At 62.1% G+C, this 17,035-nt stretch overlaps 1 protein-coding gene across 1 annotated transcript in view; it reads left to right on the top strand.

Moving 5' to 3' along the window:
* VOLCADRAFT_86370 (uncharacterized protein) overlaps window positions 1–14,690 on the top strand; it is a gene marked incomplete at both ends in the record, with an annotated part of 17,549 nt that extends 2,859 nt beyond the window's left edge. Inside the window, 17 exons of the mRNA XM_002946223.1 lie at window positions 190–573; window positions 958–3,613; window positions 3,703–3,828; window positions 4,106–5,154; window positions 5,283–5,474; window positions 5,719–6,044; window positions 6,438–6,597; window positions 6,979–7,031; window positions 7,188–7,515; window positions 8,308–8,375; window positions 8,830–9,368; window positions 9,629–9,699; window positions 10,228–10,450; window positions 10,957–11,037; window positions 11,687–11,712; window positions 11,904–12,172; window positions 14,603–14,690. Of these exons, the coding sequence (XP_002946269.1) occupies window positions 190–573; window positions 958–3,613; window positions 3,703–3,828; window positions 4,106–5,154; window positions 5,283–5,474; window positions 5,719–6,044; window positions 6,438–6,597; window positions 6,979–7,031; window positions 7,188–7,515; window positions 8,308–8,375; window positions 8,830–9,368; window positions 9,629–9,699; window positions 10,228–10,450; window positions 10,957–11,037; window positions 11,687–11,712; window positions 11,904–12,172; window positions 14,603–14,690 (6,639 nt within the window). The remainder of the gene's footprint in view (window positions 1–189; window positions 574–957; window positions 3,614–3,702; window positions 3,829–4,105; window positions 5,155–5,282; window positions 5,475–5,718; window positions 6,045–6,437; window positions 6,598–6,978; window positions 7,032–7,187; window positions 7,516–8,307; window positions 8,376–8,829; window positions 9,369–9,628; window positions 9,700–10,227; window positions 10,451–10,956; window positions 11,038–11,686; window positions 11,713–11,903; window positions 12,173–14,602) is intronic.
* Between the last annotated feature and the right edge of the window lie 2,345 nt (window positions 14,691–17,035).

Genomic DNA, 17,035 nt, shown 5'->3' with positions numbered 1-17,035 from the left:
TGTCTTGGTGTCTAGGGACTTTGTATGGTAGGCGTCAGAGGGCAACACAGTAAACCCTTTTCCAACAACCCGTTTACCTCCTTTTTAGCCCCTATAAGAACCCAACTCCCCTAACCCCTCAACGACAGGCGCACCTTGTCACCTCTTATCACCTCAACCCCACCTCGCGCACGCCTCACGCATTGCCAGATTCGTCAACGTTGCGGAGTACGAGTGTACGTCTCCGAAACCAAGCTTGCCGTACTGAGCCTGCTGGGGCTGCCCGAGCAGCAGCTGGCTGATACGTTCACCACTGACCCGCGGGTCACACCCGTGCACGTAGTGCCTTGGGGCACGCTGGGCGAGACGTGGCCTTTTTTCCGACCCAACTTTGTCAACATGCAGCGCATTGCGGAGGAGATGGGCGCGCCGGCGGTGGTGGGGTTTTGCCCCACGGGTTGGCTGTACGAGATGAAGCGGACGGCATTTCCTGTACGGACCCGTGGGTCGCTGTCTGTGCACCTGGTGCCGTACAGTGAGCACTCGAGCTACTCTGAGCTGCGGGAGTACGTCCGCTGGTTGCGGCCCCAGCGGGTGAGTGGTGGGTGGGAGAGTGGGTGGGTGGTAGTGGGTGGGTGGTAGTGGGTGGGTGGTAGTGGGTGGTGAATGAAAGTTGCGCAAGGTGGGAATTGTATACGGTACAACCTAATACGGTATGAGCTTGCTACGAGCTTGGCTGAGTACGCGATCTTGGTGCCACTTCAGATCTACCCGCGTACACATGCTACTGGCAGCACCTCCGCACTTCCACCCCCCTCCTGGTCTCCGGTGTGTTCTTATTTCTACAACCTGACCTTCAAACAAAGATGAGCAACTCGCCACGTGCCATGCCACGTGCTCCCTCCTCCATCCATGTCCGGGACATATGACGGGATGGCCCATGACCCGTGGGTCGCGTCACTCGGCCCTACGCCACAGGTCATTCCGACGGTGGGCGTCGGCGGCGACGATGGCGAGCGCAACCGAGCCGCCATGCTCAAGCACTTCCGCACACTCGTCGACGAGACCGCCAGCAAGGCCAAGTTCCTGGCCGGCATGCGCGGCCGCGCCACCGCCACCGCCGGCGCGGCTGCGGCAATAAACCCATCCGGTCCGCATCCGGCGTTGGCGGATACGGAGGTAGAGGGCACAGCGACAATGCCATGGACGCCGTCCCAGCCGCAGCAGCCGCTCGCCGTACCTCCGGGTCCGATACCTTCGGAGCGGAGTGTGGGACGGCAGCTGCAGCTGCATGCGGGTGTTGAGGGGCCGATGTGCCGGGGCTCGGAGGCGCAACTGCAGAGCGGGGGCCGCGGGGTGTCAGGCAGCCGGACGGCAGCCGGGCGGCGGGGACCAGGGGATAGGTGGGGGCGGCAGCAGCGGGGCGGTAAGAAGAAGGTCGGCAGTAGCGGCAGCGGCGGCGGCGGCGGCGGGGCAGGAGGCGTGGGGCGGGGTTGTCCGGTTGTAAAAGAGGTGATCGTCATTGCCAGCAGCAGCAGCAGCGGCAGTGACAGTGGTATTTCGGGTAGGGATGGTGGAAGTGATGGCTGCGAGGGTGAGGAGCTGGTGCAGGAAGAGGAAGAAGAGCGAGAAGTGAGGAACAGTGGGAGAGCTGCTCGCAGCTGCGATGGAGGCGGTAGCGGCGGTGACGATAGCCGCGGCGCTGCGGAACTCGTATTGCATTCCGCAGAGAGGCCGACGCCGATGCTGCCGCCGTCACTGCCGCTACTGCCGCTGCAGCGGCAGCAACACCAGCAGTCTGTGAAGCAGCTAGGGAGGTACGGCAGCGGCGATGACTGTGGTGGAGACGGCTGTGGAGGTGTGTGTGGTAACCCACACGAGCCCGACTTCAACGGTTTCGGAGCTGGGGAGGCCAACAGCGGAAGGAATGGCGACAACCAATGCAGCGGCGGTGGCGGCGGAAGAGGAGGGAGCGGTGAGGGCGGCGGTGGTGGCACCCTTGTGAAGCCGGAGGCGGAGGTGGGATGTGCCCAGAATGTCGGCATCTGCGGGGCGTTGGAGGAGGGGTTGGGGGAGGTGGAGGAGGTGGAAGTGAAGAACGAAGCAGAAGGGACAGGGCCTGGCGGCGGCGTCGGCGGAAGTGGAGGCGGAGGTGGAGGCGGAGGCGGAGGCGGAGGCGAGGTTGGCAATGATCGCCCGAGCGGCGAGGCGGGAGCAAGGAGCCGCGGGGAAGCGCCACAAGGCTGCGCCGACACGGGGCCTCCAGAGTCGTCTCAACCAGCGTCGCCGTCGCCGTCGCCTTCGTCATTATCGTCGTCGCTACAGCAATTGATGGCCGTACTTGGCTCCGGAGCCAACCTTCAGGAAGCGCAGCGGCTTCTAGCAGCCACACGCAACGACGTCGCCGCGGCGGCGAACCTGTATTTTGATGGTGGGCTGCCGCCGTTGCCGTCGCCTAGCGTTGGCGTTGGCGGCGGCGGCGGCGGCGGCCGGCGCAGCGCAGGTGCTAAATCGTCAATCAGATCCCGTACACCGGCCACCGCCGCCACGGCTGTTGCGACTGGCGGCGGAGCTGCTCGCCCCAGTAAAAAGGCGCGCTTGTCACATCCTCAAGGATCGGCGGCGACGGCGGCGGCGGCGGCGGCGGCCGGTAGAAGCAAGGGTCTCCAGGGAAGGCCCGTCCAGCGCTCCATTGCGTCGTTCCTTGTACGACCATGCGGCGGCAATGTCGGTGGCGTCGCGGGTGCTGCTGGTGGTGCCGCTAACGGCGGTGACGGCACCGTTGGCGGCGGCAGTAGCACCAGCGGTGGCGCCGGGCTCCACGGCAAGGACGTGGCCGTCAGCGGCGGTGCTCCGATAGGGGTCCACGACACACCGGCAGCAGCCCTGCCCCAAGAGTCCCGCTGTACGGTGGCCGTGGTTGGGGCGGGAGGCGAGGCGACGTCAGCGACGGCGGCACCATCGGCTGGTGCAGCTGCAGCTCCTGGCCACCAGCACTACCCTTGGGGGACAACCGCAGGCTGCTTGCACACTAGGCCTATACTCGGTACCGCCCCGACCGCCCCGACCGCCGGAGCCGTAAATGCCTACACAGCTTTGCTTGCGACGCGGGAAGATGAGGATAGAGAGGTGGCGGAGGAGAAGAGGTATAGCGTCGATTGTGCAGAGTCGACTGCACCAGATGAGTTCCTCGCACTGCCCTCCATGCCACTCTCTGCCGGCGCTGTACCCCAGGGCGGCAGTAAGTCGGAAGCCGGTCCGGGGGTGAGTGCCGGCGGTGTGGCGGCGGCGGCGGTGACGGGGCTCAGCGGGCCGGCGCTGTACGCGCCCCCGGCGGGTGCATACATGAATGTGCCGGCGGCAGGGCCGGCGCTGGACTTCATTGGTACTCAGTCCGCCGCCCCCGATGCTGGCCTTGGATCCGCCGACGTTGCCGCCGCACCGTTACGAAGCCGACGGCACGGCCGCCTGGCGGCAGCCGCCGTGCCAGCGGCGGTGGTGGCGATACCTCAATTCCGGGCCGTTTACACAGCTTGCGCCGGTGCCGTGGATGACCTCTCAGCTGGTGGTGGCGGCGGTTTGGACTGGGTTGAAAGCATTGGCGCTGGTGACGGCGACGTGGCAGCGAACGACGGTGCGTGGGATGCGGCGACGCTGCCTCCGCCTCCGCCGCCGCCGCCGCCGGGCTCGCCGGCCGCGAAGCGTCCCCGGCTTTGTTTGCAGCTGCCAAAATACTCTCCGACTCCCGGGGCGACCGTGACGGCGCCGATGGCGTGCCGTACAGCCGCCGATGGTGTGGCTTCGTCGGGAGCTGCTGCGGCTGGTGCCGAGTGGCCGACGTGTACGGCGGTAGACCCTAGGGACCCAGGAGATCGAGCCGGCCTGCCACCGCCGCCGCAGGCCCCGGCCTGCACCAGAGATCAGCCCAGCGCCGGGTTTGGGTTTACCAGCGACAGCGGCAGGGGCAGCGGCAGCGACGGCGACGGCAAGGGCAGCGGCAGCGACGGCGACGGCAAGGGCAGCGGCAGCGGCAGCGGCGACGGCCTTCCCGGTTTAATGTCCGGCCCCGGCCCACCTGCCTTACCTCCGCCGCCGCCGCCCTCCATTCCGACGGCCATTACTGCAGAACACGCAGGACACCCGTCCTCAACCCAAACGTTGCAAGGATCCCAAAATCAAAAACAGCAGCAGCAGCAGCAGCAGCAGCACCAGAGGACCCTGCATTCGTTCCTCAGCAATCCGCGAGGCGGCGGCGGCCGGAGGGGTACGGCGGCTAATCGTCACCTGGAGCATGACTCTGCCGCGGCTGCTGCCGCTGCCAAGATGCGACATTCAGGAATGGCGTCCCACCACCACCACCACCAGCAGCAGGGGCGGCAACCTCATCCACAGCAACAACAGCAACACCGGCACGAGCGCTCTACGGCAAATTTGGTTGAAGATCTGCAGCGCCAGGACCGCCAACTTGGCCACCTAGAGACCCAGACCGCGCAGGCGGCGGCGGCGGCAGTGGCCAGGAACAGCGGCTTTGTAGCAGAGGCCGAGCAACAGCAACAGCAGCTACCGCCGCGACGGCAGCAGCTAAAGCTCACCGTTACATCCGAAGCCACAACGGCCGCGGAGGCGGGGGAGGAGGAAGATGCAAACGTAGAGGCCGGGGGCTTAGCCGAGGGGGCCCCCGCCGCCGCCGCCGCCGCCGCCACGGCAGTGCCAGAAACGATAGCTGCAGCGGCAGCGGCGACGGCAGCACCGGCACCGGCACCGGCACCTCCCATTGGCGCCGCATTGGACGAGCTCCGCGCCGCGGTGTTGCTCCCACTCGGCAAGTATGATCCTGTACGGCACGCTTGTTGGGGCCCCGCGCGCGCGCCGACGCCGTACCTCCACGTCGCGCTGTCTTTGGCCGCCATAGACTCCACCCCGAAACGCCTCGCCATCGCCGACGCGCTTACCAATATGTTCCGTTCCATACTGGCGCTGGCGGCGACGCCGGCGGAGGACTTGGTGGCGGTGCTTTACTTGGTCACTGGACGCATCGCACCCGAGTACGAGAAGATGGAGTTATCGGTTGGCGGCGCGACGGTCAGCGGCGCGCTGATGGCGGCAACTGGCGTCAGCGCTACGGGGCTGAGGCAGCTGTACCGCCAGTTCGGCGACCTGGGTGACGTGGCGCAGGTTGGTACGGCGGCATGACCGGGAAGGGGCCCCACAACATACTTCGTCTCCCCTCCCTCCCTGCACCCTGCAACACCCTTTGCCCCCCCCCCCCATGCGCTCACGGTGGTACCCCACACCCGTTCCAGGCCTGCCGCCGCAAGCAGTCGACACTCCGCTCCCCGCAGCCCCTGTTGGTGGGCCGGCTGCTGCAGCAGTTAAGGGCCATTGCGGCTGACCGGGGCAGTGGTGTGGCGGCCAGGAGGCAGGCGGCCGTGCTGGGCATGCTGCGTGCCTGCCGGGACTGCGAAGTCAAGTACCTGACACGCACACTTATATCGGTGCGGACGGGGCGGTGGGTGGCTGGTTAGAGTTGGCGGTTGGATTGGCGGCTATACATATATACATATATACATACATACATATGCATACATACTTAGGGTTTACTTACACACCCATACCCCACATCCCCCCGAATCCCGGACCCCCACGCCCCGCCAAACGCACACGCACCTCTGCCATGCCCGCGTATTCTCCTTGCTATTCCCCCCAACTACATCGCACTACTACTCCACGCCGCTCCAGAACCTGCGTGTGGGGGCCAACTGGCGCAGCGTGTTGGGGCCCCTGGGCCGAGCAGTGCTCGTACACCAACATCAGGCTAAGGGGGAGGAGGAGGCGGAGGCTGCGGCGGCAGACACGACGAGGACTATGGCGGCGGCGGCGGCGGGTCCGGGCCCGAGTAATGGGCTGCGTGGCAGCGGTGGCGGTGGCGGTGGCGGTGGCGCGCCCAGTAAGGCGGACCTCGATTCTGCTGCTGCTGCGGTGGTGGCAGCCTACCATCTGTGCCCCGACTTCGAGGTGCTGGTGCCCGCGCTGCTGGAGGGCGGAGTGGAGGGACTGAGGAGCAGGTAGTAGGGGCTAGGAGGGCGGAGTGGAGGGACTGAGGAGCAGGTAGTAGGGGCTAGGAGGGCGGAGTGGAGGGACTGAGGAGCAGGTAGTAGGGGCTAGGAGGGCGGAGTGGAGGGACTGAGGAGCAGGTAGTAGGGGCTAGGAGGGCGGAGTGGAGGGACTGAGGAGCAGGTAGTAGGGGCTAGGAGGGCGGAGTGGAGGGACTGAGGAGCAGGTAGTAGGGGCTAGGAGGGCGGAGTGGAGGGACTGAGGAGCAGGTAGTAGGGGCCAGGAGGGCGGAGTGGGAGGGAGAGAGAGAGGATGTTAAAAGTATCCCCAAAACCCATTTCTCCTCCCCACATACGTGTCCCCAAACCACCCACCCACATGTTCAATCCTCCTTTGACCGGCAGGTGTGTTTTGACCCCGGGCGTGCCCATCAAGCCCATGCTCGCCAAGATCTGCGGGGGAGTGGCCGACGGGCTGATGCAGCTAGGCCCGGGGGTGCCGTTCCTGGCGGAGTACAAGTACGACGGAGTACGAGCACAGATCCACCTACTGCCTGACGGGAGGGTAGGATGGGGGAGGCAGGGGAAAGAGAAAACGGGCCGGGAGACGCTTTGCCTGGGCTGCGGCTGTTCTAGCTGTAGTGGTGGTGGTGGTGATGGTGGCGTACAGGCGGGTAGCTCGTGGTAAGCTCTGAATGATGGTTGGGGCCTAAGGACGGGAGGGAGAGGGATGAGGTTGAGGATCACCACAACATGGCCTTCGCCTACTCAGCCTCTTTTCCCCCTACTCTCTCCCTCTCTCTCTCATCCTTCTCGTCAATCTTTCTTTGGCATCAGCCTCACTCGTTCGTGATTCGTCTCTCCCCCTTCTTCCCCCCACTCGGCCCTTCTCCCACCCCCCTCTGCCCCCCCCTCTGTCCCCCCCCCTTCTCCCCCTCTCGTTTAGGTCCTCATCTTCAGTCGCAATGGTGAGGACCGCACGGAGGCCTTCCCGGATGTGTGCGCCCTCGTCAAGACTGCGGTGAAACACACACAGCTGCAACAACAACAACAACAGCCGCAGCCGCAGCCTCAGCTGCAGCCTCAGCTGCAAGGCACCACTACGGAAACGCCTCCCAGTACTACCTCCAACCCCGCTTCCACCCCCTCCACCAGCAGTTGTGTTTTAGACGCTGAAGTGGTGGCGGTGCAGTGGCTGGGCCCTGGACAGCAGCCGGAGGAGGAGGATAAGGAGGAGGATGGAGAGCAGGAGCAGCAGGAGGGTGGTGGCGGGGAGCAGTCAGCGGGGGGCGAGTCGGAGCCCCGCACTGCCGCAGCTGCCCCCCGGAGTGGGGATGGGGGTGGAGGTGCGGGTGGGGGTGATGGGAATGGAGGTGGTAGTAGCCGTACTGCTACCCCAGCCACAGCCGACGTTGCTCCGTACCGCCTCCGTGCCTTCCAGGAGTTGGCCACACGGGCCCGGGGGCCGGTGGAGGAGCACCAGGTGGGGCCACTGGGGGGGGGGGAGGGGGTTGGAAGAAGGGTTTAGCTGGGAGGCTGTTGTTGCGGAGATATGTGACGGGATGAGAGGACGGGGATGCGCCCGGCAGCCACCAGCCAACAGAAGCCCGCACTGCCACTGCCACTGCTACTGCCACTGCTACTGCCACTGCCACTGCCACTGCCACTGCCACTGCCACTGCCACTGCCACTGCCACTGCCACTGCCACTGCCACTGCCACTGCCACTGCCACTGCCACTGCCACTGCCACTGCCACTGCCACTGCCACTGCCACTGCCACTGCCACTGCCACTGCCACTGCCACTGCCACTGCCACTGCCACTGCCACTGCCACTGCCACTGCCACTGCCACTGCCACTGCCACTGCCACTGCCACTGCCACTGCCACTGCCACTGCCACTGCCACTGCCACTGCCACTGCCACTGCCACTGCCACTGCCACTGCCACTGCCACTGCCACTGCCACTGCCACTGCCACTGCCACTGCCACTGCCACTGCCACTGCCACTGCCACTGCCACTGCCACTGCCACTGCCACTGCCACTGCCACTGCCACTGCCACTGCCACTGCCACTGCCACTGCCACTGCCTTACTTGGGATGTAGGAAGTGGGGGAGAAGGGAGGGAGGGGGCAGGGAGAGGAAGTGAAGACTCCACTTCACATCATTTGCCTGATATGCATGTGACTCCCTTTCCCCTCTCTGCCCGAGATACCGGCCGTTGGCAGTACTCTTGCATCTTCCCCCCTTTCCCCCTGCCCCCCTTGGTCCTTAGGTTACCGTACAGGTATGTGTCTTCGTGTTCGACCTGCTGTTCTGGAACGGCAAGGCCCTTCTGGACAGGTAGGCGGCTCCAGGGGGGTGGCCTGGGGGGAACGAAGAAGGGGGGTTTGGGGGCTGATGAACAGCAGCAACAATTGCAGCAGCAGTGGTAGTGGCAGTGGCAATGGTAGTAACGCCGGTGAATGGCTGAAAGCCATGTACATCTCCGTCAGGGGGGGATTCACACGCACACGTGCGTGCACGTATATGTGTGTTGTTGTGGTAAGCCCTGCCTTCCGTACACGCAACTAAACCCTCTTTGGGCCCCACCCGGTCCCTTCCTACACCCTCAAAGTATCCCGTCTCGCCCTCACTCACTCACTCTGACTTCCCGCCACCCGCCACCCCCTTCACCCCCCATTCCCCCTACTGGTCAGTTCTGCTTCTTGTACACTCTTTCCTTGGCAGCAGCTTCACTCGTTCGTGGTTCGTCTTTTTCCCCCCCTCCCCCCCTAATTATCATCACGACTTGCAGACCTCTACGGGAGCGACGTGCCTTGCTACCCGCCGCCCTGCCGGGGATGTCCCCGGGGCGAGTCATGTTGGCAACTGCAGCGGAGATGGAGCCGCTACGGGAGGCGCCACCACCTCCGGCTCCGGCGGCGGAGAGGAAGGGGAAGGGGAAGGGGAAGGGAGCAACAGCGGCGGCGGCAGCTAAAGGCGGTGATGACGAGGATGCGGCGGCGGCGGCGGCAGCGGCGGAGCCAGTACGGCTATGGCCGGCGCCGGGGGAGCCTGGTGCACGGCGGGTGGAGGACGTGGGACCGGTGCTGGCGGCTGCGCCTTCCGCTCGCCGTCCGGGGCGCGCGGCGGCTGCGGGCGCCGCAGCGGTGCCGCAGCGTGCACCAGCCTCTGCCGCCGCTGCCTCTGCCGCCGCAGGCTCCGACGGTGTCGTAGACCTCGTCGACGACGGCTCTGACGGCAAGGAGGACGAGGCGGCGGCGGCGGCGGCCCCGTCGGCCAGTGACGCTGTGTACGACATGTTGCTGCAGGCCTTCAACGCGGGTGCCGAAGGTGTGATTTACGGCTATACACACATTGCGCTGAAGGGTCGACATAAAGGGTTTGGGAGAGAAAGCGGGGGCCGTCCCATGGGTCCCATTTCCCGAGTTGCTGTAGTGGTGGGTTCGCTCTCACCAATCAACCCTTCACACTGCGGATGATTTTGTTTTCTGCCGTGTGATGACTACGACCTCGGATCCATGGCCAGCGCCATGACAGTGTACACGTGTGCTCAGCGGTGGTCCGTGCGTTGGTGCGGTCTGGTGGTTCAGGTCTGATGCTAAAACGGCTGGATGGAGGGGCCGCCTATGAGCCCAGTCGTCGCTCTGAAAGCTGGATAAAGGTATGTATGTGTGTATATATGTATGTATGTTTCTACGTGAGGGGTCTTGGGAGGGGGAGAAGGGGTGGGGTGAGGTGGGTGCATCACGGGCTGAATGAAGACGTACCCTCAGCTTAGCGCCGGGCTGAAGGGAAGCAGTCCTCAGCCGTCTTCAGATCCAGAAGGATAAGAACTCTCGTTCCATTCTTCCCAAGGGTTCGCCGCTTCCTGTGAAACTCATCTGTTGTTTTTCTTTGTGTTCCGCTCCCCCCCCGGGTCACGGAGGGGAGTAAGGAAGCCAAGCAGAGGGCCCTCCCCCCGGTGTGAGCCTCCTGCCTCCTGCCAAGGTCCCCCCAGGGCCACCACCCCGCGGACAGATCAGGGCTCTTGAAGCAAAGACTTGGCAGGGCACATACTCTCTCAGGTCACCTTCGTTTAGAAATTTCAATTCAATTCTTCTTTATCATAACTGACACCCCCCAACCCTATCCCCCCCTTCCGAAACCCCACCACCACCACCACCACCACCACCACCGGCCGCTGCCCCAGATCAAACGTGACTATGTGGAGGGTCTTAGGGACAGCGTGGATGTGGTGCCCATAGGGGCCTGGTACGGCCAGGGGCGCAAGGTCAAGTGGTTCAGTCCCGTACTGCTGGCGGTGTACGACCCTGTACGGGAGGAGTTTCAGAGCCTGTGTCGCTGCATGAGCGGGTTCAGTGACGAGTTCTACACAGCGGCCCGGGAGCGACTGGGAGCCGTCACCATCCCGGGTGAGGTCCTCGCCGTAGCGGGGGGGGAGGGGGAGGGGCCCTTGCTGCTGCTGCTGCTGCTGCTGCTGCGCCCTCCCCACTGCCGGGACACCCTGCTGAGGGGCGCTGCTTGCCCCTTTTGCCTGGGGACGTACAGATGCAGATGCACAATTACACATATGTAGATATTACACCTACAAGTACTCGTAAACCGAGTCAAGGCGGTTGCTATTCCTACCTCTACTTCCACCTCCACCTCCACCGCACCGTTTACACTCCGTTTCCCTGGTTTTCGGTTTTCCCCCCTCCCTCGCCTCTCCCCCCACTCCTTAATTTAGTCTTGGCGGCTAGGTAGGTGGTTTTCCGCTATCGTCATGACTACTAAACATCATGGCTAGTTATGCCTGGTTCTTTACTTCTGGCGCAGCAGTCTTTCTTTGGCATCACCTTCACTCGCTCGTGTTTCGTCTTTCCCCACTCCTCCCCCCTCGCCCCTTCCCCCCCTCCTGCCCGTTCACCTTGCCCAGGTCCCAAGCCCTACTACAACACGGCCGAGCGCCCCAGTGTTTGGTTCGAGCCCACTGAAGTGTGGGAGCTAAGGGGGGCAGGTGAGGGGCAGGTGGGGCAGGTGGGGGGCACCTGGTGGCCGCCAGGCCCAAGACACTACTGGGGCCAGACGACCTGCCACCACCCCAACACCGATCCCTGTCTGTCTATACCCCCCGCGGACCCCCCAACCCCCCAAAGCTCCGCCAGCCCCCCCAATCCCAAAAAGGGGCCTCCTGTGACCTGTGTTCGGCCTGCTGTACCACAACCACCACTAGCTGGGCTGTGATGTTCTCAGGCCCCTCGCTTTCCCATATCCCCCTCCTCCCTACTTTACAACCCGTCTACCCCCTGCCGCGCCTGGCTTATGCGGCTGTGGACGACTGACGGCTGACGATTGCTGCTGGTGCTGGTGCTGGTGCTGGTGCTGGTGCTGGTGCTGGTGGCGGCTACGGGTGGTGATGGCTGCGGGTCCTACGGGCGGCAGATCTGACTTTGTCTCCGGTGCACCGAGCTGCTGTGGGGCTGCGGCACCCGGAGAGGGGCGTAGGGATGAGGTTCCCGCGGTGGGTCGGTGCGGGTGGGTCGGTGCATAAGGCCCAGAGGGCCCCGCCTGGGCGGTATCGGATGAGGCTGCATCTCTTTTGACATGGTGGTTATCGACAAATGAACCTAACTTGTTACGTTGCTAACCCCGTGTAACCCGGGCAGCTGCTTTCGGACTGACCGACCCGCGGGTCAGGCCCTCCCTTTTCATTTTCTCTATGGAATGGACTTATACGAGAGAACCTTTTGACAATTCCATGTGACCGGGTGGCCCCCTAGTCGAACTCCGAAATGTGCCAACTTCCGAACCACTTTGAACCACCCGCCCACCCAGAGACACACACACACACACACTCTCACACTCTCACACTCTCTCACACAGTCTGTCGGTGTGTCTCTTGTGTCCCGCAGCTTCATCCGCGTCCGGGAGGACAAGCGCCCTGAGGACGCCACCACCCCACAAGACATCTGCGACCTGTACGACAAGCAAACACGCAAGGTGGTGGTGAGGGCGGGGGGAGCAGGGCGCACCAGAAGACAAGACGCCACTTCACGAGGGCACGAGGGAGGCGGCGGCAGCGGCGACAGGGCTGAGACCGAGACCGAGGCCGGGACCAAGCGGGCGGTCACGGCAGTGGCTGGCAGCGGCGGGTCAGTGCGGGGCCCGCCAGCGGTCCGCAGGCGTGCAGGACTGGACAGTGGCTCTGATGGGGGCGAGGTTGTTGCGCTCGAGGAAGGGGGAGAGGGGAGTGAGGTAGATGTGGGAGGAGATGGAAGTGGGGGAGGCAGTGGCGAGGAGGGCTGGGAAGCAGCAGGGGGAGGGGAGGAGGGAGGCGGTAAGGGAGGTAGCGGTGGGAAAGGGGGGAGAAAAGGGGTGTGGGGTTAGGTGCATGGAGGATTTTGGGGGGGAGTTAACGCATTAACGTGTTCCGTAAATCGTCCTGTAATGGAGGTTTACCAGCTGCCGTGATCTGCTGTAGCATATATGTATGTATATGTGTACACAAATGTATATATGTCTGTCAAGCGTGGTCTATAAGGCCCGGGGGTTATATGGCCCCGGGGTTAAAGGGTTCGGGTCACAGGAAGCGAGAGGATTACCAAGAGTGTCGTCTTGGATTGTCGTACCCGGGGAAAGGGAACGCCGTGCTGGGCTGGACTGCCCACTAATTAATTGAATTTATTTAGGCTTTGGTACGTACGGATAGAGAACATGCAGACATTTGTTCAGGTTGATCTTTTGGTTGATTAGCAGATTGCATTGTGGGCCTGTGGGCATTGCCACATTGCGGAACTTGGAAGCTTTAGCGCAGGAGGCTGTACTCTCAGGACGGTGCACACAGCATTGCGCCCAGATGCTGTAAGAATACCCTAAGTACTTGTATACACAACTTGCGCCAAAACCCGAAACGTTACATTTCTTTTGCGCTTGAATTAATTACTCACGCGACAAACATTCCTCCTAAATAAAACGGTTTTCAATACGTATATAATATTACACAAGGCAACAACGACGCTCAATCTTGACTGGTCCGTTTCTGCCTCTTTTCCTTCACGCGGGCTTACCCAACCCCCGGGTCGCCCATCCCGCGACTACACTTAGCGCCGAACCGCTGAGCTGAAGAACCCCCCACCATCCCCTAACGTATTTGCACTCCTGCAGGACATGTGTCGTACACACTTGCTAGAAATTGCGCTCCTTTTCACAGGCACCTCTTGTAGTAGCTGTAGTAGCTGTAGTAGCTGTAGTAGTAGCAGCAACAGGAGAATAACGTGTTATAGAAGTTATAGGTTCGGTTCCTGTCGAGCCGTTGCAGCTATCGCCAGGCTCATGCGGGCAGGTAGCGGTAAGCAAGCGAAGAGGGCGTGCGGACACGGCGGCATTGGACGTCTAAATTACCGGGTCATGTACAGCCGGTCGGCAGTACGGCGTAATACAGCAGGCTTGCACCGTTCGAAGCGTGTGAGTACAACCCAAGGACGACAAACCACGAAACAAACACCGAAATGTCGTACGCTTGCATGAGCTGTTCCTCTGATGGTCGCAACGTCCTGATTGCAGCACGCCTCACCTCGTCAACCCATATGCCTTCAACATCTAGAAGTGCGACACATCATATCGATGATGTGGGGAATATTCGTACGCATGCTTGAAAGGGCCATCACCCGGGCCGATCAAAAAGGCGCAACGTGAATGTGAAAAGTCAGGCAGAAAGTCCCTCTCATCCACTGTTGCAGTAACTTGCTGGCCAGCCTTGCCCTCATATCGGCAACCAAACCGGCTTATCCTATACGCGGCCTCACATACACACGCGCCCCGGCAAGCACGGCAGGCGAACTTCCCTGTTAAGCAGAAATGCAGTTAAGTCCCGCAGCTGCCGACTTCGTAAGGCAGTCCGTGATAAACCTCTAGCTCTTCGAGGGAATCGTATCACCTTTAAATTTATAATGGTTTTCACAGCGATGGTAGCGACTGGTGGCTGCTGTTGGTTACAGCTGCGAAATTTCGTATCCCTTGGCGCACCGAGCCTGCTGACCGCATTCGAGCCGAATTTGGCATTCTCAACAAGCCAGCAGTCTCAACACTCAGTGCTCTCCGCCGGGCTCACACCTGTACCTTCCACTCAGCGCCTTCAGCAGCTCGCACGGAGCAGCCCACATCGTTACAGCCGTACACCATGACACACACCCCGATACATAGCACAACTCCAGTGCTCTGCATCGCCCTTCCCCCACGGGCCCTATGCTGTCCGCCACGCATTCCCATTACCGCCCCCACGCAAACACCTTCCTTTCACCATCTTCGACTATACGCCTCCTCCACCTTCCAATGCCTTTTTTTGGGGTGGGGTTCAGGGCCCCGAGGGTGTCGTGCGGGTGCTGAACGTTTTCTTTGCTGGCTCAGCATTTTGATAGTGGCGTTGTAGATAGAGGCGTATATCGGGGAGGGCAGTTTTGGTACCAAAGGTGGTCAACGGACCTTCGGTGTTCGCACCTTCGCAACTTTCCTGCGCCCGTACAAGAGACGAAGACCTTCGCGCTGCCTCTCTTCTTGCTCCTGGTGCTGCTGCTGCTGCACAGGGGTTTTAAAACCAAGAAACTGACAAGGGAATGGCCGGCCCATCGTTCAATTGGCAAGCTGCTACCGTGGCCCTGTTGTACTCGCTGAGACGCCCTAAGTCCGGGAAGCAGCAGCCAGGAGATGGGGTGAGGGTAGGGGTGGAGCCCATCAGGTGCCCCCGAGGGCAGGGAGGCTGCCAAAAGGACTGGCATGGTGTTGTGGAACACACGGAAAGGCCCTAACGTGGACCGAGCAGAGCTTAGGCCAACATTGCACGGAAGGGCTGTATGTGTCTAGGGGTTTGTGAGTGGGTGTACCTTCCTAGCTACTTACCTACCCATCTAACCCAGCCCATCCAAAAGCGCCCGCTGCTAACCGCCGTGCCAACAGGGGGGAATCGCGGCCCGTACAGGACCCCATACGTTTTAATGATTCCCCCCGGGGAGTCTCCTCCTTCCCCACACAACAGCGGGGATTGGGGTAACCCTGAGGCAATAAATGACCACTTGCAGCCATCTGGACGACGACGGCACATACCAACACGTCAGCTGCTGCCTGCATCCAGACAGAGAGATGGCAAAGCGGCAGAGTAGCAAGTCTACTGCTCCCCCAGCGTGGGCAGCAGCATCCCCCTTTGAGCCAGTGGCAAAACGCTCCAGAAACCCTGCTCCGAAACTCACAACTCTTAAGCAAAGCCTCCGGCAGAATCCTAATAAGCATTCCCGGATCCGCCTTTTACCAGCCAGCCACCCTTATGGCGCGACTCTTTTTAAAAAAGATAAGCTCCCACACACATACAGACAAACCAGGTGCCAAAAGCCTGCTACTGCTGTTGCTACTGCCATGCCGCCTAACATGCCGCCATATGAAATATATTTATTTTACTCGTATATGGATTTTTGCGACTGCACAGTAGATAAGGAAAACATGCAAGGCGCATATTATGATTGCCCAGCCAGCGAGCCACGGCAACTGGCAGCAGCACCACTGGCAGTAGTGGTCGCTCGCGGCAGTGGTACCACCACCCCCGGGCGTAGCTCACCTTGCGCACGGCGTTCGCCGGTGACCGCACAGACTTCGCCCCGCCAGTCCACACCACTGTTGGCTCTTAAAGCCGACACCACCGCACCCACCATCGTCACATCACCACGCACGCAGGCTTGCCAAGTGGGCTCGAAGCAAAAGAACTCACACGCCTTTGCGCGGCCCCTCCCCCCCCACACACACACATGCATACGCCCGTGAGCCGCACTCTAGGCACATCCCCACCAACAACCCGTTTCACTGCGCCCGTCACACGTCCGCATTATTTGTTTTATATACTCGGGACGAGCAACGACCTGCCACCTCGCCCTCTGCCTCCCCTTATGCTGCTGTCTATGTGTGTGCTGCTCCTGCAGCCCCCAACACAGACAACAGTGTCGTTGTCGTGCCGTTGCTACCTCCGCAGCCATACAGGCTCGTAGCTAAAGCTGCCTTACCTCGGTTTCTGCATGTCTGTCTGTCTGCATGTATGTTTGTCTGGTTGTTCAAGCCAGACACGGTATGGGCCATGGAGGCCAGGTGCAAGCGCAAGTTCGCAGACCCGTTCCACCTCCATCACCACCACAGCCGAGTTCCAAGAGGACACAGCCCTCAGCGTTACGCGGCGCTGCGTTGGCAACCGTCACAAACAATCCCCCAGGAGGCGGAAGCTCCACATAGCCATGTCTACATCTAACTACCTATTACCATGCATCATTCAGGTAAGGATGGGCACTGCCCGCCGCCCGCACCCGCCAAGCGCCGACAGTGCATCTCCCTCACCCCTCTTGCATGCACCCTCCTCTCTAAACTATCGGGGTGCCGTACGAGGCTGCCTAATACGAAACCCTAACCAAAAGGCCTACAGAGCAGTCTGGTCACCCAGGGACCGTCCTGGCGCCAAGCCTGACGTGTTGGCCCTGGCCCTGGCCCTGGCTCTAGGCCGGGAACTGCTGCATTACACCACAGCGCGGAAACCAGGACCCCGCCCCAAGCCATACCACATCGGGCCAGGACTCGGCGGCAGAGGTTACACCGGGCCGGCCTTCCTCCCGCATCTCTGTGTCCGGGCCAGGACCTCCAAAGCCCCCCCACACACAAACAAACAGTCCGGCGGCACAGTCCCTCTGCCTGTCTGCTCACAGCGGCCGCACAGGTCATCATCTCCTCCTCATCCACCGCAACTACCGGTTACCCTCGGCCACACGGTCGCTGCCGCCATGCGCATCCTCGACGTCCGCCACTGCCGCCGTCAGCAGCGGCGCCTCCAAATCCCCTAGCTTCCGACTGCAGCCCTCCTTGTTGACCTCACCAGGCCGGCCGCCGTGGGCGTGGGTGTTGGCACCTCCATAACCATGTCCCTGCCCGTGCTGGTGGTGGTGGTGGTGGTGCTGTTGGTGACCGTGCTCCCCCTGCCCTAGCGTCATAGC

Source organism: Volvox carteri (assembly GCF_000143455.1).
Source record: "Volvox carteri f. nagariensis unplaced genomic scaffold VOLCAscaffold_1, whole genome shotgun sequence".
NCBI classification, from domain to species: domain Eukaryota; kingdom Viridiplantae; phylum Chlorophyta; class Chlorophyceae; order Chlamydomonadales; family Volvocaceae; genus Volvox; species Volvox carteri.
The sequence above is the reverse complement of the archived record's forward strand: the minus strand, read 5'-3'. Positions and strand labels throughout refer to the sequence as shown.